The 23,746-nt window shown below is 38.5% G+C and overlaps 1 protein-coding gene across 2 annotated transcripts; it reads right to left on the reverse strand.

Moving 5' to 3' along the window:
* Positions 1-813: 813 nt before the first annotated feature.
* Positions 814-12,187, reverse strand: LOC110800727 (probable ATP-dependent DNA helicase CHR12). Of its 2 annotated transcripts, none has more exons than XM_022006053.2 (12): positions 11,715-12,187; positions 11,135-11,291; positions 10,168-10,232; positions 9,687-9,875; positions 9,137-9,286; positions 8,619-8,987; positions 5,446-5,705; positions 5,133-5,351; positions 3,631-3,838; positions 3,393-3,546; positions 2,087-2,689; positions 814-1,852 (listed from the first exon to the last, which is right to left on the reverse strand). In XM_022006053.2, exons 1-12 carry the CDS (start codon positions 11,955-11,957, stop codon positions 1,125-1,127), a joined length of 3,345 nt encoding a protein of 1,114 aa, XP_021861745.2. In that variant the 5' UTR covers positions 11,958-12,187; the 3' UTR covers positions 814-1,124. The 2 variants fall into 2 exon arrangements, with proteins under 2 accessions (XP_021861745.2, XP_021861730.2); XM_022006038.2 differs by having other exon boundaries at positions 11,135-11,294.
* Positions 12,188-23,746: the final 11,559 nt, after the last annotated feature.

Consider the following 23,746-nt stretch of genomic DNA (forward strand, 5'->3'; position numbering starts at 1 on the left):
TGAATTGAAATCGGGGGAGCTTGGAGGTGGGTGTTTTGTGTTCATCTACCTTGGTGAGGGAAAGAGTTTTGGGCTTGGGAAGGGTCTGGGTATTGGGGTTTTGGTTGTTAAGTGGTTTTGGAGGATAGTTGTTGTTGATCCTCTGTTTAGGTTAGCGTCGAGAGTTGTTCTCGATGCTTTCAAAATATGTTATTTGAGCGTTGCTCCCCAAATTTGGGGGTTTCATAGTATGCTACCTAAGTCATGTCCTGTGACTGTAAATGCTTGTGTGTTAATCACAAGGTTTAACCAAATTCTCGATCACTTTGTTTCCCTTCCACTCTTTTCTTTGCTTTCCATGTATTACAGGCTAGTTAAGGAACCTCCTAGTGTTAACTGCCTAAGCTACTGCCAATCTCCTACAATGATATCATAACCATGAGTGATCTTGGCACAATAACACCTTATTGGTGGTGTAAACAAGGTTTCAACAATCAAGGACCGCCACGAGAAGAGTCGGCTACCCTTACAGCTGTTAGGCATATGTTTTTAGTTTGTTTTGTAGTATATGTAATGGTCTATAAAGCCCTTAGTTTAATTGTTTAGTTTGTAAACTCTTTTATTTATGTAAAATTGAGCCTATGTAATAATTACAAAAAAAAAAAAAAATAACATATTATAATTACAAAAAACTGGATAAAAATTATCTTGGTGTACAATAAATTTATTGTACACCTTGTACGCGCAAGACTTTTGAGATCACAAACTTGGATCAAATGACCTCTATTTGAAGCTTGAAATTACACTTGTAAATACTTAGAGAAAATAGAAGTATTAAAACCAAAACTAGCTACAATTTCCTTAATTATATAATATATGTAGCATTATATAATGCCTAGTTAGAAGTAGAATAATAGGAAGTTGGCAATTAATCGCTAAATAGTGGCTAATGACAAATTAATGAAAACAAAATATAACCCAATCAACCAACGGAGGACTACGCAACATTTTATTTAAACTTGAAGAACCTTAGTCCATACTCTTGAGAGGTTGATGGACAATCAGGCTATGAACCTAACCCTGTAGAAGTAGTATCCAGGTGAAACTGCCTCTAAGGGAAAGGGCAGGGAAGGGCAGTAAACAAATCAACTCCATCGGTTTCCCCGTCCACTAGTACTCTGTCCCCTACAAGATTCAGACATTGAAGAAGACCCCATAACATTAAAGCTTGATCTCTTTTTCTTATGTGTCTTCCATGTCAGTTTCCAAGTCCCACTTCCACTTTCATTTCCATTTCCATTTCCATTTCCACCACCATCTTCTTCGTGTTCTGGTGTTCCAAAGTTCAACCCATTCATTCTTATCGGAGTTTCTTCACTCTTTCCATCACTTAAATTAGCTATATCATCATCCCCAAGTTCATATACTCCATGATTATTATTATTGTTTGGTGAGTTGAAGTTCTCAGAAGAAGCATTTTCTTTCTTCTTTCTTTTGTTAATTGTTTTGGACAAGTCCTCACCATTTTCAACAGCTTTTACCCACTTTACGTCACTGAGTGAGTCAGCATAAACCACCTCTTTTCTCTTCCTCTTACCCGTTATCTTCCCCACTTCATGATCAAACCCTTTGCTTCTCTCTGAGGCATCAGTGTTAATGGTGTATACCCATTCAGGTACTTCATGATCTTCCATCAGACGAGATCTGTAGTTTTCCTCTTGCCTCCTGTCTTCATCCATTTTCTCAAACAGCCAGAATTCTTCATCTGTTCTGGCAGCCAACCGGTTTATCTCTCTCTCACTTGGAATATCTGTTCCAAGTGCACTTGTTCCTCTACGCATAATCACTTCCAACATCTCCTTCCTGTCTTGAGCTGCAAGGCAAAATTATATTTTACTTCCATCTTAATTTGAACACAAAATCACACAGAAAGTAAGTACGGAAGGAGAGTTCTATTAATCTGACAATGCTATACACGTATAATCAAGTCCTAGGAAAACACTAGAATACAATCCATTCAGGCGGTAGACATGAGAAATTAAAGATGCAATTGTAAGAATATACTTTAAAATAAGAAACTAAAAATGATATAAACACAAAACAATACCTGTCGACGTTGTATTGAAGAGCCCAGCCTGGATTACCTTGGCATCAATGCCCATTTTCTGTTTTGCACGTTCCAAAATGACCTCTTCAATTGATCCAACACTAACCAACACAAAAACCCTGACCTCCTTCTTCTGGCCAATACGATGGGCTCGATCCTCTGCCTGCTGGTCCATCTGGGGGTTCCAATCACTGTCGAAAATAATCACAGTATCCGCAGTTTGTAAGTTGAGTCCCAGACCTCCAGCACGAGTACTCAGAAGAAAGATGAAATAAGGAGAATTTGGAGCATTGAATTCTTTAAGTAAGGTCCCTCTTTCATCAGTTTTAGATGACCCATCAAGTCGAAGGAACTGGTACTTATGCATTCTCAGATAAACTTCCAGAATGTCCAGGAGACGAGTCATTTGTGAAAACAAGAGAACTCTGTGACCAGATTTATACAATTTAGGGAGCAATCGATCAAGTAACTCGAATTTTCCAGATGCTCTAACTATCTCCTCTGTGCGCCAAATATTATACTCAGGCAAGAACAGATAAGGGTGGTTGCAGCACTTCCTTAGCTGCATTGACAGGTTTTGTAATCCCTTTGATTTCCCTCTCTCTGCAACATTCAATTCAAGTTTTAATGGTGAAACTACCATCCAAAGGCGATACAGCCAAAAAAAGAAAAAAGTTTCATTAATTGTTTAAGAAACTAATAAAGGTGAACACTGCGTCAAACGAACCACGTCTACAAAATTAGAAAAATACACGGATCACCTGCAGTTTCTGGAATTGACGGGATACCTTTGAAATTCTACAAAAACCCAAACGTGGCAGAATTTCTTCTTAAGAAAAGGAGTATCCTGCGAATATCCCTAGCGTAATAGAATTTAGGACACAAGTAAACACCAATAAGGCAAACATGCATGGCTATGATTCTTTACCTAATTGCAGTCATGTGTTTGAGTCAACAATACCAAATCTGGGAGATATAAATGTTCAGCAAGAGAGAGAACTTGCGTATTTTCAAAAGAAAGCTGATATATCGAAATCAACAAATAAACATGTACAGGAAAAAGAAGAATGCAACCATATCCTACATAGTTCTAATTACTTTTATAGAAACCTAGTAACAACTATCTAATCTCCAATGTAAAGAACCTCAATAGACTATACGCATGACCATCTCATAGTGCATTAATTTCTATCAGCATTCAAAAAAATCCTATCAGCAAAAATCAATATAGAACACCTGCAACTATACACAAAAATACACCAGGTCAAATATAGCAGGCTAACTGCTAACATGGAGGAAGTAATACCTGAATCCATGCCTACTCTGCCAATGTCTGTAACCTGTTGATAATAAATTTTCTGCCATGCAGAAAGGTCACATTTTAATATGACCTGCGTCTTCCCAGGTAAATATTTCTCCACTTCATCTTTCTTCCTTCTGAGAATAAAAGGTCTAATAACCTGATCATAGAAAATTCAATAAGCAAAACAAGCCATGGAATTATGAAAAAGGAAAAGGATTGGAGGATGCATTGAGGCACCCACATGATGCAGCCGTCGAATGACCAACAGCTGTTCTTCATCTGTAAGTGCAACTTCACATCGATCTGCAAATGGCGCATTAAACCACTCTGCAAAATTCTCTACAGAATTAAAAATCTGGGGAAGAAGAAAATTGAGCAGGGCCCACAACTCCTGGAGGCTGTTCTGTATTGGAGTGCCGGTCAGTAAAAGTCTACGCCGAATCCTATATCTGAATAATAATAAAACATTCATTAGATGTTGATAGTTTATTAATTTAATACCAAGCAGGAAAAACTTCAGGAGAAGGTATTGTAGCACTCTGAAGTTTGAACTATCACTTTCAAGAAGAGATGATCATGAATTCAAGATAATGGTAGCATCACTGAAATCTCAAGTACAAAATGTGACCAGGACTTCGTAATCCACAAGAATGACAAACATGGTAAGTTCAATAAAATGCAGACACACTTATCAGAGGGGGAAAAGTCGAAAGTTCGAAACTAAAGTTATTTCGACTCTTCATTTTGCCTAAAGCTCATGACACACATTGACACTGAGACAAGGGTATGGAATCCTTACTGGATACTCAACTTTCAACCACATATTTCAATGTTCCTTAACCACAAATTTAAAGATAAATTTTTTAAAAATAAATAACTAAATACTCCCTCCGTCCCAGATTAGTTGTTACACTTTCCTTTTTCGTCCGTCCCAGATTAGTTGTTACACTTCTAAATTAGGAATGTCCCCACAATTATTATATTGTCTCTCTCTTCCCACTAAATTTTATTTTGTCCCCACACCCTCTCTCATTCAATTAAAAAAAATACCCCACTAACTCCTATCACATCTACTTTCTCAATAAAATAATAAATTGATAACCAAACAACCACTTATCACCTAAAACTTTATGCAAAGGTAAGTGTAACAACTAATATGGGACGGAGGGAGTAACTAAAAGAAGAAAAGAAGAGAAAATTATGCGATGGATCAAATATGTTTACAAAAGTGCGTGAGATAATTTTAAGATAAACTAAACAAGTGAACCTGAAATGTGTATGTATTTGTTACGTGAAAATTTCATGCAGAGAGTTTTCTAAAATAAACAATATGCTTCAAGAATGTCGATTCCCCACAACATAACCAATTATAGGACAGACCCACACTCGTACTCGTATGTGGTTAGCATAGATCAAAAGCACTCGAGCCAAGGACATTTAGAACAAGTTAAACAACTGTGGAACAGTTTCAGACATAAACACTGCTCCCCAGCATCCTACCAAAATTGGGCACCCGCTCACTAGCTCCTACTTCAATAGGAATTTAAGTTCTCTCATTTTCCAACTAAGGAAATTTTCTACAGCGCAAATTAGGAAAATTATAATTTCAATGGTAAAATGCAGACCGCCACAGTCATCAACAAGACATTGACTGAACTCAACACTTCATTTGTTTTATTTGGTTGATGCATATTGAATTTTCGCAAGCTACAAGGCAGTCAAAAGAATAAGTTGGGAACATACTCTGAAACAAGAACCCGCGCAAGAGCACACTCATGGTTTTTTAATCGATGCCCTTCATCAACTATCATGTAATACCAGTGAATTTTCTTGAGGTATTGCTTATCCCTCATGATAAGGTCATAGTGAGTAATCATTACACAGAATTTTTCCTCAGCAAAATATTCTTCCCTGATTGCTTTCCTCGTCTCCTGTCGTCCATCATACAGGACAGCGACAATACTAAATCACAAAAAAAACGATGAGCCTTAAAGCACGGTGGATTGTGAAAGACAGAAAAAGGCAACATGGCAGAAACTATACAGATATTATATACCTGGGAACCCATGTCTGGAATTCATGGACCCAATTAGGTAAAACAGCCTTCGGTGCCACAATCAAGTGAGGACCAGTCACATTTTTTACCTCCATTAGGTACGCAATTAAAGCAATGGTTTGAATGGTTTTCCCTAATCCCATCTCATCTGCTAATATCCCGTTCAGATTGTTGTTGAACAATGAAAGCATCCACTGGAGCCCCTCTACCTGATAAGGTCTAAGCTCTCCACCTTGAAGCATTGAAGGTTGCTCCGTTACCTGCAGAAAAATACATAAGACTTATTTTCTTGTAATTTCGTTTTTCAAGTGCTAGCAAAGAAATTCCGGTTGCTGAGGGCTTATAGACGTTGCTCAGAAGAGTCAGAACACACCATATACTACTAAACTTCAAGTCACTGAGGGCTTTGGAGCCATTGAAAAAACAAACAAAAGGTATAAGGCAATGGAATAGACTGTTCTTCACCTTTTGGTTCCTTCCATGCAATTGCCTTCTAAATTAATGAAGTGATTATTTAAGGAGGCACAGTTAAATAGTCACCCACAGTGTGCCTACTGCCAAGTCATAAACCAGACTTACTAACTGCAGATGGTATCTGCCTAACCTGCATCAAATTCTAAAACAGCTCAAGTGAATCAACCGTCTCTGTGTCACAGAAATGAAATTATGGTCCTTAGAATTCTTCAAATGACTGGTGCAATCTGCAGGTTTTTACTTGTGAATTGTGGCCCAAGGCTAAAAATTTGTTCATAAGACAATTCCAGTTGCCTGGAAGGCTGGAACAAAGTGTACACTCAGTAAAGTTGTCATCTTCAAGTTGTTTGGTATAAAATAAGATGGTATTTTCCCATGGCTCAGTTGGGTGCATTCTTGTTTCCCCAAAAGAATGTACGACTTGAGGTGGTACTGTAGAGTACGATAAAGATTAATCATGTTTTGTTTATCCAGCCAGTTGCTCGCTCTTCCTTTGAACATTATTTAAGAGAAAAGAGTCAGCATGATCAGCTTGTGGACAACGGATGCCACTTCGAAAGGTGAAATTGTATTGGTTTTGTAATATGATTAGAGCAAATTTTGCAAGGGAAGCTCAGGCGACAATGCATTCGCAGTCAGGCTGTCAAAGAGAGAAACAGAAACTGAGGCCTGAAGTTTTGGCAAGAATATGAATCTAGACAAGTGCTGCTTCATATTAGATTATTAGTGACCAAAAAAATAAGAACCGGAGTACTTAAAACTAAATGGATGTTCTCTAAAGCATGGTTTTGAAATTTGTATATTGATCACTAACTGCTTCTGTTATGATTCAGCTTTGTATTTGTAAGCAGAGTTCCACTTTCTATTCTTAAGTGATGGTTCAGTGTTCAACTCAGGCTCTCAGACCTTTTATCAATGATTACAAGGGTATTTCATAAGGAGAAGTGATACTTTATAGTGGATGACAAGCTTCCCTCTAACAAAGCAATAAATAAGTAATTTTGATCAACTGAGAGAAGCACCAACAGATAATTGACCCAAACCAAAGCAATGCCAATAAAGTTGACCAAATTTTGTTAACAGACTTCAGCCCTGCAAAATTTTGGAGTGCCCTCTATCTCTCCGTTCATAGACGCCAAATTACTATGAACATAGCACAACTCTAATAGAATTTGGCTGTGGGATGTAATGGACTAAATCAAAATGCCTCTTAAAACCTCTTCGCTTCCTTTCCATGAAGTAGAAGATGGTCGTCCCGTTATCGTCCCGTTGTTGCTTTTGGGTCAATTGGAAACAACCTCTCTGCAATTGCAGGGGTAAGGTTGCGTACACCCGACCCCCCCTTACCCTGTTATTTGCGGGAGCCTCTTTGAGGCAATGGGGTAATGATAATGATAATGATGATTTTCATTGCTAATAGCATAAAATGAACAATGGAACATAAGAGTAGATTATAGGTCTAGTTTTATTAAAAAAAACACTTTAATCCAAGTCTTTAACCTGAGGTCAAACTTGTCTTCCAAAGAAAGATGCAAAGAAAGAATTAAGGGGGACGTCGGCAAGAATTAGCAATAATAAACAGATACAGGTACATGACCAAAATCAATAACTAATCTAATAAGCAGGACGAAATGTTCTAACTAGGAAAAGCTTACCAATTATTAGTCTTTAAGGTAATACATAAAAAACCCCGGTGTTAAAAATTTTACAAGGTACACTTGAGCCAACATTAAATTATATTTTCAGTTTAGCCTTACTTATACATGTGTATTACATGACCATAGTGTTTGCTGCTTGCTTAATATTCCTTTTGGATGTCACAATATGTTTGTATATTATTCTACTAGATCAAAATACGCAACGGAGGGAAGGTTATAGAGATTAGATAAATAAATAAGTACATAAAAGTTACTTTGTAACTTCATTATTGTAATATCAATTAATGCATAGGGGTAATAGAAAAAATTCCAACTTATTTTCATGTTACAAAGGCAATTAAAGGTAGAGGTAGAAGTGTCCATTACTTTTGTTTTGACTAATTCCTTGACAAGCGTGTTTCGTAAACTCATACAAACACTGTAGGACAGGGTCAAGGGGGGGATATTTTGGTTAGATTCTGGATTAGCCTAATTTGCAAGACACGAGCAGGTTGAACATTGAAGACGGTGGAAGGTCAAGAGGTTCAGAATAAGAAAAGAAGTAAACTGAACAGCATGCAGTTGTCCCTGCATATAATGGGTTTCTTCTACAATATCAAAGACGCATCCTTGTGCATTCTCCGACTCGTATATCCTAACGTAAACTTTATTAACAACTTTAAAATGGCAGTTGATCAATGTGGCACTTGCAACAAGCACAAGAACCGTATTTCATTATGAGTTGCCACAAGTACATTACATTCCAGGCTACGAAATTTCACTACTATCCTACCTAATACCACCATTTTACCCAAAAAAGTGATCCGCAACTAACACTCTTAATTAAACCCATCACTTTATTCAACCCATCAAGAATACCACAGTACAAAACCACAAATACAATCACAGCACTACACTTACAAGACACAGAAAACAGGCTTCTCTCAATAAAGAGATGCTGTAAGTCCTGTAACTAATCCAACCAATAGAGCATGCCCAAAATATATATATCAGGGAGATAGTAAAATAATTAGTGATCAAGTCGAAAACTAAATCCTTTACCTTTTCCTGAATGGAGTGAACAGCTGAATTATACTTCTTCTGACCATCAAGTAGATTGCCTGCCTTGCCAAAATCTTCATCACTTGCATCAATATCTTCATCTTCTTTCGAGGCATCCAATTCTCGCATATCAGCATCGGACTCTTCTAACGGCTCGATGCCATCAAAATGTTCAGCATCTTTTTGTCGTTGAACTGCAGCACCAAGAGAAACAAGAAGCTCGTTTGTTTTCCCAAGTAGCATAGTTAATCTTTCATTTTTGCTCTCCTCAACCATCTTCATGTATGCTTCCTGATCATCTTTTTTCAGAGCATCCATCCTCATTTTCTCTTGCCTTGTAGCACGTTGCCTTTGCCTACCATGCCAAGCCTGGAAAATCGTGGAGTTAAAAAAATTATTTGCTCCAAATGAATGCCTCCACATTTTTAAAAATCTCCCTTACCCTTCCCTTTTCCCTTACTTTTTCATATATTTCTAAAGAATCAATGTCTCAGAAAACTAGGTGAAGCAGTAAGTACCATGACCCCGTCGTTCCTCTGTTTCCGGCGTTTTGAAAAAGATCCAACTTGTAACTGGAACTCACGAGCCGCATTGAGCAAATCTGCAAAAAATTTCCTTTTTCTAGTCTCCACGTAGTTCTTCTCCTCTTCTTCAAATCTAGATAATCTCTGCAATTACACAGTTCACCAAATCAACTACAGACTTCAATATTAAACGGTGACTATTAGCTTACGTCTGAAAATAACAATGACGCAAAATGAGAAACAGACAGTTCTGGTTAGCGTTTTGCTAAGGGAACTTCTTCAGAACAGCCCTTGTCCTATTCTCGTGTGGAGGTGATGAGATTTCATCAGGAATTCGCAGAATCCTCTGGCCACTAATTTCCAACGGTAGTCAACTAGTCATCATCACATTCACAACTTTTTTGAAAAGCAATAGATGAAAGTTCTACCAAGCACAAAATATATAAAAGGAAGAGAGGAAATAAATATTGAGGGAATAAAGAATGTAAACTCAAGAAAGAGGGAAGAATGGAGAGAGACAGAAATAGCATAAACATCACATCACCTCCGCGTCTCTTTTTTTCCTCAATTGATCATCAGCATCCCTAGCAAAAGGATGTCCCACACCGTAAAAAGGGCGGCGCAACCGTGTCATCCCCCAATCAAATAACTGCTGTTCAGGATGAACACACTTGAGGCGTAGCCAATACTCTGAACTTACTTCAGAACGAACCTTCATTTGCAGCTCTGCTAGCTGATTGGATAGACAAAACAGAAATGTCACCCCATCAGTTCAAATCAAAAAAACTATACATTCAAATTCTTAAAAAGGAGATAATTGAAAGAATCCTTGAGAATACAATGACATCTGATACAAGGCAATGAGGCATGCCTGTGTAAACACATTACTGAGGTTAACAGTTCTGGCTCCTGATTTAAAAGCTAGTCATAAGAAGTAGGCAAGATTTGACTCAATAAAATCAGGTGGTAGATATCATATTTTCAAAATAACTAAACAACTCAGAAAAAAGTAGCATAACATTTACCTTAAGACCATAAAGTTCAAGCAAGCACTTCGATTGCAAATCCTCACCTCTACTTGCAGGCAACTCTGGTTTTATAATAAAAGCATTAGTAAGTTAGAGAACAGCTTAAACTCCCGCAGGCTATGAAATGGAGGATTCAACAAATTAGCTCACTTCAAGGGGAAAATCACTTGAAATTTTAATTATACAAAAATTAAGTTGTAATTGCAAAAATGACTGAATAACACAAATTAGGTGCATTGTTGTAGCTCATAACACAATAACCCCGTCTATTGTGCATCAGCAATAAATTTTCAACCAATAAACTTGACAGAGCTGATGTAAATAACAAGTAATAGATTTAACACATCAGTTCAATGTTTTATATCATCAATGCCTAAGACTTCAACACCTAATTACCACACAAAAAAGACACTATGAGGCTCCTGATGCTTGAAAAGAGGACCACTGAGATGTAAAAGACCAAAAGCCCTAGTTTTTAACTTCCAAACCAATTACTTCCAAATGCTTGAGAGCACCACAATGTGGACAAAGCAAATCCTTCAAAATGCACTTTAGCAGTAATTTAACACCGATCAAACAAGCGCAAGTGAGTTTAAGATCCACATATGAAGGACAGGTGTTTAAACGCGGTTAAATTTTATACTCCTGAAAATACTTAACGGTCTCTCTATATGCAAGAGGAGCTGCACAAGCATAGAGAACAACAATTGGGTAGCGTAAAATACTTTACAGATACTGCCCATAGTTTGAATCAGTCATGTGATCAATTTCGAAGCACATGATCTTGCAAGGGTCTTGAGAGAAATCATTCTCCGAATAAAGATGGATGTCACAAATAAAGAGCACAATATGCTATCTATGAATAAGAACTCAATGATAAGTCAAAGGCTAACAGAAAAGAACTAAACGCAAGCCATAACCTAACTCTAATAATGATGAAATAACCAGTATGGGAGACACCAACCTTCAAGTTCAGTTAACCGATGCTCAACTCTGCTCTGGATACGGCTCTCATTCAAATCTGTCAGCGCGCTACTGGATATGCATCTCGGCCGTTGCTTAACCACAGCATCCTCAAACTCCATAATCAAGTCCCCATAACTAGAGATACCAGATAAATCCTGCTACTCAATTAAAGCTCCACTAATTAAATTAAATTAAAGAAACTAGTGCAAACAACTATAAGCTTACATAACAATAAGGACAATGCCCTGCAGAATAATGATCCCAAACACTGAATCAACCACCAAAATCTTCAAATCCATAAATAAAGACAAAATCATAAATTAAAAGAACTCCAAATAACACCATCTAAACAGTTCAATCAAGCAACAAAAAAATAATTCCAACAAACACCAAATCCCAAAAAAACAAAACAGAACTAATGCCCAAATTGAACAAAACCCACAAAAGAGCAATGAACTAACAATTCCATCAAGCAAGAAAAGCAACAATTCAAAACAAAACCCATAATTAAATCAACACAAAATTAAAAACCAAACAAAACCCATAAAAATCAAAAGGGTGATACCAAAAACCCTCACTTTATTCAATTTAGGGTCAGAATCACCCAATTGGGCCCCGTCAGAAGGCGAAAGGGCAGGATCATCATCAGCACCATCACCGTGATAGATAGAAGAGACGGTGGCGAAGACTTCAGGAGGGAGAGGGAGGTCACGAGAGAGAAGATTAAGAGCGCAAAACAAAGTCTTGGTTTTCTGAACATGGTCAAGAGTTGAAGAAGAGGATGGTGGGTTTGTTGCACCCTCCACCACCTGTGTAACCATGGCGGGAACAAGAAAGAAGGGTTACTTCTTCAACGGCTAATTTCGATTGATTAATTTCAGAATTTTGCGCCAGATGTTTAAATCCACTCTCTCTTACTAATCTCAGTTTCGCTCTTTCTATCTGATTAACTGAGCGAAAGAGGAGAGAGAGAGGCCAGAGTCTGGGGTTTGGTTTTTGGTGTGTTTCGTTGTTTTTTCTTTTTTTTTTCTATTTTTTGAAGGTGGTTTTGAGGGTGGCAATGTTGCCACGGAAGACAGAGATAAAGAAGGGTTCTTTCACGAGGGTTAGCTTTTATTACTGCCCAACTCAATAGTGATTTACGTTCTTTTCTCTTCGCCTGGTCTGATTTGGTGTGGTCGGATTTTTTTGTTTGGTCTGGCCTGATCTGGTCAGAACTTTTCTTATTATTGTTATTGTAATTATAATAATAAATAATATTTATTAATTAATAATTATTAAATAATAATTAATAATTACTAATTAATAGTAAATAATTAATAATAAATAATAAATAATTAGTACTTATAGTAAATAATTTATAATTTATAATTTATAACTAATAATTAATAATTTAATAATCAGTAATTAATAATTAGTACTTATAGTAAATAATTAATAATTTATAACTAACAATATAATTTAATAATTAATAATTAGTAATTAGTAATTAGTAATTATTTTTACTAGTATTAGTATTATTATTACTAATTATTTATTAGTTATAAATTATTAATTATTAATAATTAATTATTATTATTGTAATAATAATAATAATAATAATAATAATAACAATAATAATAATGAATAATTAATAATTAAAAAGGTCTGGTCTGGTCTGGTCTGAATGTTGTTGGTCTAGCTAGTCTGGTTTGGTTTGTTCTGGTCTGGTCTGATCCAATAAGTAAGGCCCTGTTCTTTAGAGCTGAACTGAACTGAACTGAACTGAACTGAACTGAACTGAACTGAACTGAACTGAATGCTCCTGAACTGAACTGAACTGAACTGAACTGAACTGAATGCTCCTGAACTGAACTGAACTGAACTTAACTTAACTTAACAGAATATATTACCGAAATAAATAATAAATAATAAATAATAAATAATAAATAATAAATAATAAATAATAAATAATAAATAATAAATAATAAATAATAAATAATAAATAATTAATAATTAATAACTAATAATAATTAATAATAATTAATAATTAATAATTAATAATAAATAATAAATAATACTAATTAATAAAAATAATAATAAACTATATTAATTATTAATAAATATTTAGTTATAAATAATAATAATAATAATAATAATAATAATAATAATAATAAGTAATATAATAATATAAGTATAAATAATAAGTAATATAATAATATAATAATATAAATATAAATAATAAGTAATACAATAATATAAATAATAATACAAGTAATATTATTATTATTATTATTATTATTACTAAATTAAATTAAATTGAATTGAATTGAATTAAACTGAATTAAACTGAACTGAACTTAATGCTCCTGAACTGAACTGAACTGAACTGAATGCTCCTGAACTGAACTGGACTGAACTGAACTGAACTGAACTGAATGCTCCTGAACTGAACTGAACTAAACTAAACTGAACTGAACTGAACTGAACTGAACTGTCAAATAAGTCCTGAAGCTGAAATTAAGCCAAAAAGAACAGGGCCTAACAATGACAAGGTGAAGAGAACATGGCCTTAACTCGGCTCTACAATGATCTGAAGTTGGGCCAACATTCGATTTGATGTGAATTCCGATTTTAAGGTTTTGTGCTCTTCACCTGATCTAGTCTAATTTTTCTAGTTTCTGGTCTGATATTGTCTGTTCTAGTTTGGTCTAGTATGAATATTTTATGTGAGTGTCCTTTGCTTTTTCTGGTTTGGTCTGGTCTAGTCTGGTTTGATTTTTTTGGTTTGATTTAATAACCAATAATAATAAGGTGAAAAGAACGTACCCTAATTATGATTTGACAAAGTCAGTTATTGACATGACTCGCGGTGTCTCATAACACAATTTTACTCAGTCCGTTGTTTTTTTTTTTTGGCAAGCAGGTGAGATATATTAATAAACCATGAAAGGTTTACAAACAAGCTAAGGAAGAGTGGAGAGCCCAACTCTAGCCTGAGCATCAAACAAGGCTAAGAAGCCTAAGCTAGACCATAAAACACATAATTACAAAGATTGGAACCAATCCCTATTGGTAGTTCTAAGTTTCTTAGTTAACAGTGTAGACACCTAATTCGTGTCTCCCCTTATGGTCGATGATAATGTTAATCGACCTAACTTTAAGTTGGAGCAACTCCGGGAAGCACCAATTGCAAGATACAATGAGCTTATTTCAATTCCAAAATTGAATTCCATCTTCCAAAATCCAATTTCCGAGTCCACTCCGATCCCGAATCTTAGTTCAAAGTCCAATTCCAAACACCATTTCAAAATCCAAGTACAATCTCGCGAAGCGGATGCTACGATTCGTCTCCGAGGCACGTTTCCACTCAAATCATATAAAGCATTGCGAATTCGGGGCCCGACCCACAAGACCGAGCATCCCGGGCGCCGACCCACCGAAACCGAGCAAAAACAATCAAACCCGAAGCCGATTTTTGCAAATCGCAAGAATGTCTCTTTCAAGACGCTAACCTTTGTCTCAAGCCTTGATCACCAAGAAATATAATCTTACCTTGTCATTAATGCAAAACCCTTAATCAGCAACAAAGCCTAAGCCACACTTTTGTTGTCGGGAACATATCGTGCAGGCCCTGCGCTTGGCGCAGGTTCGTGCTCCTGGCGCAAGTCTTGCGTTAGGCGCACCCCCCTGCAGTTTCCCCGTCCAATTCTTCTATAAATACCCCCATTTTCAAGCCAAGTTAGAGGAGGAAATCAGAGAGTTTGAGCAACAAAGTTCTACCAAAATACTTCCTTAAAAATGAATAAAAATCAACTCTTCAAACGTACAAAAAACCTTCAAATTCAAGTACAAATCTCGAAGATCAAACACTAATCCAAGTTCAAACATCAAGCAATTGGAGCTCAAGCTAGGAAATTTCAACTTAGAAGACCTAGGTAAACTTCTACCTTTTTTTGCACCTACTTTCTTTCAATTTTGCAAATTTCCATGGATGTTCACATGAGTCCATAACTCATATGAACTAAGAATACGTCATTAAAGATTAATCTTTGGAGGGATTTCACTCTAGAAACTCCCTTCAAATGATCTTCCATACTTTTATTTCAAGTTCAAGTTTCAATTTTACAAAAGCATTTTCAAAAGTGGTCAATAGTTCAACATTTTGCTAATCAACATGCAAAATCAAGAGCCTCTCAATATATCTACCCAAGGGAGAAACATTTCTAGGGCTCATTTAAGTAATTCAAAACAAACAAATACAAGTGCAACAAATTCGTCCTACACATGCTCCTAAGGTAATTTCAAAAGTAAAACTTGAAATACTTACATGGATTCGGGTAGAGTCGAAGAGCAAGAACAAAGATAGAGCAAGATCGAAGTTTAGTGAAGCAAACAATTAAGGCTCGCGCCTGGCGTAGATGGTCTCTAGCCGCCATGCACAACTCTTGCTGCCAGGCGCAGCTCTTGCTGTCATGCGCACGAGAAGATTCCCCTCCGCGCAGTCCTTCGTACTGATTGTGCGTACTTTGTTTCTACGATTTTTTGCCCAAGCATCAAAGGTCAAGTCAAAGAATCTTCCGAGAAATACGGATGTTCTCTTGTTCTGAATAAAAAGGCAGATAAATATCTTTCAAGTACGAACTCCAAAAAATGCCCGGATTCAAGCAAAATATTCATAGCAGGCCAAAGCTCTTGGAAATTCAAAGCAGATTTCAAATATTCAAACTATATTCCCTAGTGGATATTCAATAATCTCCAGTGGATTGAACCAGAGAAATCCCGAGTGGAAATTCGAGCAAAATTCAAGCACCCAACGGACTCAACCCAGGGTATTCAAAAATTCATAAGCATTCAAAATTTTCGATGTCAAGCTCCGTTCTAAGAAAGGATCGGTAAAGTTCAAGCCATACAAGATCAGAGTCAGCAAGCCAGACCGGAGGCAGACTCGACCTTTTTTGTTCTAACGCTAACCTTGTGCAGGTACCGGCATACAAAGGATGTCCTTAGTTGCAAATCATTTTGACCATTCTCCATCCCATCCGAAACTTTGGCTTGTGCTTTTCTAGAAAAAAATTCAGTCAAAGGGGGGTCTTCTGTAGACACATAATTTGTTTCTCCCCTTAGGGCAGATAACGATCCTAATCGACCTAGCTTCGAAATCAAGTTGGGGCAAAGCAGAGCGGAAGCACCAATTGCAAGATACAATGAACTCATTCCAATTCCAAAGTCCAAAAATCCAACTCCCGAGTCTGTTCCAATCCCGGATCTTGGTTCAAAATCCGATTCCAAACACAATTCCAAATTCCAAGTACAATCTCGCGAAGCGGATGCCACGATCTGTGTCTGAGGCACGTATCCATCCAAAATAATTTAAACTATTTCAAGTTCGGGCGCCGACCCCCAAAACCGAGCATCCCGGACGCCGACCCACGAAATCAGGCAAAATCAGCAAAAGCTGAAGCCAGTTTTCGAAAAATTGCTATTTTCTCAAAAATGTCGCTTTCGAAGACGAAAACCAACTTCCTTAAGACAAAAAAGGACGGAGCATTAAATGCATCATATGTGGGCTGCCAACGCACCATAGTACAACTATAGTTGTCGGGGTGTGTGCATGTGGCGCGCTAGGAGAAGGCAGAGCCTTGCCCCCAGTGTCATGGTCCGAATATTGTTTCGTCACCGGATTCGTACGGCGTACTCTTACCTTTTGGAGGCAAGGATGCAAGCCTTGTGCGGAATGAGTGTCTTGTGACTCGTAAGGCCACGAGTAAGCGTCTGATTCTGAATGGGCGCTCTTGCCTATTGGCGACAAGAGCGAGAGGCGAGGGTTGATCGGGGCACTTGTGTGCGTACAACAGACACAAGCGGGGCCGACAAAGAGAATTTATTTGATTAGGGGACTTTGTGGTATTTGGGATGCTCTAGAGAAAGTGGAGGCATACTATCTATAAAGGCCTACAACAAAAAAACAAGAAATAAAGCGATGACAACAGTTGGTAAGAAGTAGGAATTCATTCGTCCATACCCCTCATAGAGGTTTATTTTGAATTATCTACAAACTACCAGTGAACACTGAATGGACAGTAACTGTGATGGGGTCGAAAAAGCACGAGGCTAATGCGTGACCTCGTCCCTCGTGGGTGTGACGATTCTTTTTATTCAATCAAGTGTAATTGGATTTCCTGTGAGTTTACACCCAATTGACTAGTAATATAGGAGTCGCCATTCAGTTTTTAACGACAATGAGAAAAACTGACAAAACCCGGTTATCGTGACATAAAGGGAGTGCAATTATGTTTGACCACGACGGCCGTAGGTTCCCTTGTGATCCCTGGTGTGGGGATCTCTCAACATACACCCGCAAGGTAGAGATTGAGGATTCGGGGGACTGTAACTATCGAGAGGAGTACTCGCTCGTCGATAACTCCAGAGGCAGGATATCCTTACTAGCTCAGCATAAATAATTGAAGGGACATGCTTTAACTATTAAACTAATCTGAGTTGATTTTAGCAATATGCAACATATAATACTAGATCGATCGCGATTATCTGATTTAAATAGCATAAAGGGACCTAGCATGATAATCCAATTTCCCAAAAATATTATATTTGTTAGGCGTGGTAGAACAATCAGATTTAGTTAGTTTAACAGTTCATAAAAAGGGCGAGGAAAGCAATTAAATCATAGAAAAAGGGCACATTACGACGCACCCTTGAGAGGTGCGTCACGGTTCTCAGAAAACTAACCACTTTGACTTTGCTATTTCTCCTTTTTATTTAACGAATCTCAAATTATGGGACAGGATACGTTCTGTTCGATTTATGGATCGATTGCGACAGAACGCGTGAACAATTTCGCAGCGCGAGGCTTAGGCTAGGGGTCGGAGTCAATACTCAGAATATGAATTATGTGTTGTGATTTCACGTCGAACTTGGGCTATATTTATAGAAAAGAGTTTGTGGAAAGATAGGATTACAGAGCTCTAATCCACAAAGAATTAGGAAAAAACACGTACCCAGGTAATTCCAGCGCCCAGGCCTGGGCGCCGAAGATTTCGGCGCCCAGAGCCAGGCGTTGAAAATAGGGTATGGGCTGTTTTCTTAGTCAGATTCGGATTCCTGAAATCCGTAGTGTTTGAGACTTAATCGAGTCTTTTAGTGCATATCAATTTCATGACGGAATGCGTCTGGGCCCGTTACGAACTCTAGGCTCGTTAGGATTTTAATTAATACGTAACTCTTATTTCCGAATCATATTAGGAATAGGATTCTCGCAGTTTTCTATCTCATTTAGGATTTATGTTGGAGTGCAACACCTAATTCTGACAGGTTTCTATCTTTTATGACTTGCCACTTTTAGAAGCTACTCTTTACGGCAGTTACTATTTTTAGCAGGTTTCCATAAATAGCAGGTTTCTATAAATAGCAGGTTTCGGGTGAAACGAGAAGGGTGATTGAGATTCGTTATTTTATAGGAGATGCGTTGTCAAGTGGAGATTTTATGTGTTCATCATCGAACCTTCCCTTTCGGGAATGGGGACAAAAGTAGGTGTCTACAGTTAGCCCCCACTTTGACTGACTCTTGGAGTAAGACGATGGTCAAAGTATTAGACGGAGTGCGTCACACAAGCCATGGTGACCTGTTTTTTGCGAGGGTCTCATGAGCCCCCGAGTGATAACATTTGACTTAAGGGTCATCACTTTGAAGTGTCGACATATCCCTCACGTGTCATTGGGATTTGTCAACTGATAGTATAGAAACTTCCTCACTTTGTCATTGGAAGGATCTAAAGGTGCGTAGAAACTCCCTCACTTTGTCATTGGGAGTAGCTACAGATGTTTTCGAAATCAAAGCTGTAAAGTGTAATTGGGCCTGGCCAAGCCCAACCACGAGGTAAAAATGTTTTTTAAAGATTCTCATTTTCAAGGCTAGTTAAACGAGAAAACCCCCTTGTTTTTATGGGACGTAAAACGAAGGAAAATCCAGCACATCGTTCTTTTTTGGAAAAACGGAAAACCAATCTTTGAATTTTTTGTGGAAAAAGGAAAGCTACTCTCATCGTTCTTTTTTGGAAAAACGGAAAACCAAAAGCTACTCACATCGTTTTTGGGAAAAACGGAAAACCAAAAGCTACTCACATCGTTTTTGGGAAAAACGGAAAACCAAAAATAGTTATAGCTACAGCGACTAAGGACCTGCGCGGTTAGTGACGCAGACCCCGCCAGCTAAAGATGGCGAGCCTGTCCGCTAAGGGTGGACACCCCGTCCGATAGAAGTGGACGAATCTGTTTTGAAATTTGTTTGTGTTTATTTTTTTGAAAATAAGGACCTACGTGGTTTGCGCCGTAGACCCCGCCGACTGAAGATGACGCGGCTAGTGACGCAGACCCCGCCCGCTGCGGGTGGGAGAGCCCTGTCCGCTGAGGGTGGACGCCCCTGAATTCGTTTTTCAATTTGGGACTCGCGTGGTTCGTGACGCGATCCTGCCCACTAAGATGGGCAAGTTTCCTACTTTTTTTCATCGTGATTTCTTTTTTGAGAATTTCTTTTATTCATTCTTGCAAGAGCGAATTCTTTCGAGGGATGCTCGGATTTAGTTGTAACCTGAACGTGGGTTGACAACGGGTTTAGACGGACCTTTGTCTTGCGACCGTCTGCTTTCGTGGTTTTGAGCTAGTCTTTACGGCTCGATTTTTGCCACTACTTGGTCTTTGATCAGAGGACCATGCACAAGTGTCAATGACGACCTTTCTCTGAGGTCGAACCTGATTTTTTTGAGATATCCAAACATGAGATGGTGTATGGCGTAGTCCGGGAATGTGATTTTGATTGTGCGCTCCTTGTTGGAGTATATTTTTTCGCGAGCCCCCAAGCACTGGGGCTCGTCGGTCGTTTTTTGCATCTTGTAATCATGTTTGGGGTCATGCTCGTATGCGCGAGCGACCTTTTATAGTAGTGTGCTATTTTAGCGAAGCCGTGGAGTGCGACTTCAGTTTTCAGGCGACATCCGGTTTTAGCTTGGCCCGGATTAATCCTTTGACAGACAAACATTTTATTTGGGAAACCAACGACTTAACGACACACATTTTTTGGTGTTTCGAAGAATGACCATGATATTTATTTTGATTTGAAAAGTGTACATAAGCATTTTTCTGAGACAAGTCTAAGTTTCGACCAAGTTTTAATGTTTATTTTTGCTTATTTGGGAGCTAAAGGTGCTTTTGGGCTTGATCCTACTTGCAATAGGGCCTCGTGTTTAGCAACACGGTTTTAAGTCCTTTCCTGTTCCGCGTTTTGTGAAATCTGGGCCTTGGGCTGCATTTCCGGCTCCCAAGGCTAGGCGTTAAACATTTCGGCGCCCAGCCATGGGCGCTGGAAGTCTTTTCCTGGTGATATTTGACTTTCGGATTTCCTAACACGTTTCCGAATGGGATCAGGATGTCACTGGGTGCGTTCAGCTATATATAGGGGCTAGATACGTCCCTATTTTCCATCACTCTCAATTTCCTTCTTTCTTTGCTGTGTTTTAATTACTCCTTGCTTTCGTCATGTCAATTCCCACTTTCTCACTCCAACGGGCTGTTAGGCGTTGGCTACGGGCCCTTAATCCTACAGAAAAGGCTTTATTGAAAGAATACCACTTAGAGGCACTTTTAGGCTTACAACAAATTAACATTGACTATAATTTTCTGCACGCAGCCCTAAGCTTTTGGGATTCTGATCATCATGTTTTTGTCTTTCGGGGCAACGAAAGACGTCCTTTGCCAGATGAATTTGCTGCGATCCTTGGTTATCCTACTAATGCTACCCCTGCCACTCCTGGCACTATTGAAGAGAGTAAAACAACCATAGGGGCTTTCCTAGGACTAGATGCTAACATGCTTGCTGAAGTTGTTGTAGGTGATGAAGTTAATTTGGCAAAACTTGTAAAACACCACTTTAGGCCTAGTAAGAATATGACCGAACAAAAATTGAATATTCGAGCCCTTGTATTTTGCTTGTTGAATCATTATTTGCTGTCGAATAACAATGGCGAGTTTGGTGACATAAGGTTGATCCCCTTGATTAGCCAGATGGAAAGTTGTCATTCTATTATGCCGTTGGTTGTTGCCGAGACTTTGCTGAGTGCGGATGAGCTGAAGAAGGATGCCAAATCTGAACATTTTAAGGGAAGCCCCCTATTATTGCAGGTAATCGATTTTTTCTTGCGCACGTATACACGTTTTTTTTGCGTACACATTTTTTATTCGTCCTGCCTTGGGGCTGAGTTTCAGCGCCCAGGGCTGGGCGCTGGAATTTTCGGCACCTGGTCCTGGGCGTTGAAACCGCGCCCCAGGAACCGTTTTCTTTTATTATTATTTTTTGATCGTGCCCGTTTTTTTGCAGATTTGGCTCGTGGAATGGCTTAGACTCTTGGAAGCTCATGCCGATCCTAAACATTATCGCCCTATAGCCTTGGGTAACCGAAAATACTTGCACCAAGGCCAGGACGAGGCCGAATGGACCTCCTTTTTTACTTATGGCATTTGTTCTATTAAGTGGGTGGTACCATGGTGGGGTTTGACTACTATGACGGGGGGTTCTGATGTATCGGTTTATGTTTCTTTGTTGGGGCTATCTCGTCCCATTTATATTTTCCCTTACTGAGTCATGCGTCAATATGGTTTAAGGCAGACTATCCCCTTTTCTGATACGGTACCACCTAGGGTAGCGGCCTTTTCACAAGCACGGGTTCTAGCGTGGGCTAAGTATTATGATGGTCTCCCGCGTTGGGCCGTAGCTACAAATGGCTTTGTGCAGTGGGTCTTTCTGAAAACTACAAGTTGTGGATGAGCTCCGATGATAAAGCTGTGAGGACCGAGGCTCGAAATGGGGAGCCGGCTGAGCTTTTGATACCTCGTATTCGTGTTAAGTATGAGGGTCCTGATTCTGCCAAACCTCGTACCTATAGTATTAAGACTGTGAAAGCTCATCCTGATCGAAAGCGAAAGGAAGTTCCTCCCCGTTCCAGTTTCAAGCCTAAAAAGATGCCTAACATGAAGGGGCCTGCTGTTGTTAAAAGAAATGCAAGCTCTCGCGGAGATCATTGCCGGAACAATGTATGGGTGAGGAAGGCTCAACTGCCTGTAGAAACAGTGGCTAGTCTAGTTGATGATAATAATCCTTCTCCCACCATTGTCTGTGCCCCTGAGGCTGAGCGGGCTATAACTGAGAATGTTTCTGAAGCCTTGGCATCTTTGGAAGTTAGTGTCCAGGAGCCGGTTCTTATGGAGATTGATATTGGGGAAGCGCAGAAGACTGTGGGGGTGGATCCTGCGAACATTGCCCTCTACAAGACTTTATTTGATGATCCGGAAGAACTAGAGTAGTGTAGTTCTTGCTAGGGTGTAGGTGCCCTTTATTTATTTCAGTTGTGTTTGTTTTTTCATTCCTTAGCACTTTGTTTTCCTTCTTATTATTTTTCAATAAAGGTGTATTTTATTTTTTCATTTTCATTTTTTGTTTCTCCTTCTTTTTATATTTTTACATGTCTAACACTTTTTGCACAATTTATGTATGTTTGTTTTTTGATTGGACCGAATCCTTGGTAAGGATTGCCTACGTATCTTGTCAGAATCAGGTCGCGCGTAGTTCTGGCTAGAATAAGTTCTAGGATGCCAGATTTTAATAGATATGCCCTGAGGTGGTAGCATATTACTTAATCGGTCAAACGAGTGAAGTATTATCATTATTTTCGACTGCCGTTTTTTTTGCCGTAAGTCGCGTAAAAAATGAAATTCGACTACTTTTTGTATGGCTATATTTTTTGGTGAGCCTATTTGGATACGTGCTGTACCCCCCAAGTGTTCGTTATTTTTCCTTTATGTGCGGATAAAATGACGAGCACTTCTAAAAAAATTTAGGCAGGCAGAGAGTTTCAACGCCCAGGCTGGGGCGTCAAAGATTTCGGCGCCCAGCCCTGGGCGCTGAAAATGACTTGGGCGGTCAATTTTGACGCTTTGCTTCACGTGTTCTTGCATTTATTTCTTTTTTTCCTTTTTTAGTGCTTTGATTTTGCTCGTATTTAAAATCAATTTTGAGGCTAATTCGGGGGCTTTTTTGACTGTTAGCGTGAGATGCATTTTTGTCCGGATTAATTTTTTCTATCCGTGACTCGAGACGGCTTTGAAAATGGAGTTAAGGTGTGGAAGATATGAAAATTTTTGTGTAGGCTTTTTGGGTGGATTGAGGTGCGCGTTGTTAGTGAAGGGTATGATGGAATTATGTTTTATGAATCTGTTTTTTTGGTAATATTTGCATTGTTTTGGATTTTGATTTCTTTTGTTTTTTTTTTTTGGGTTGGATGGATTGACTCTTGTGATAACACTGGTCGACTTTTTAGGTTTTTGGGGATATAAATGGGATGGTGCGGTTTATTTTGTGGGTTTCGGGAACTGGTTCCCATAGCACTATTTCAAGACCGAATGGGCCTCGTTTTTTGGGCCTTAGAGTGGGCCGCCTCTTTATTTTTGTGTTTTGCAAGTACATTTGGTGTTTACTTGGTGTTAGAATAAAATTTTAGGAGAAATATTACGCCTTTATTTATTTGGAAAGTAAGGAAAACACACTGAAACAAACTTGACCTATATT

The sequence above is a fragment of the Spinacia oleracea genome, chromosome 3, assembly GCF_020520425.1.
Source record: "Spinacia oleracea cultivar Varoflay chromosome 3, BTI_SOV_V1, whole genome shotgun sequence".
NCBI classification, from domain to species: Eukaryota; Viridiplantae; Streptophyta; class Magnoliopsida; order Caryophyllales; family Amaranthaceae; genus Spinacia; species Spinacia oleracea.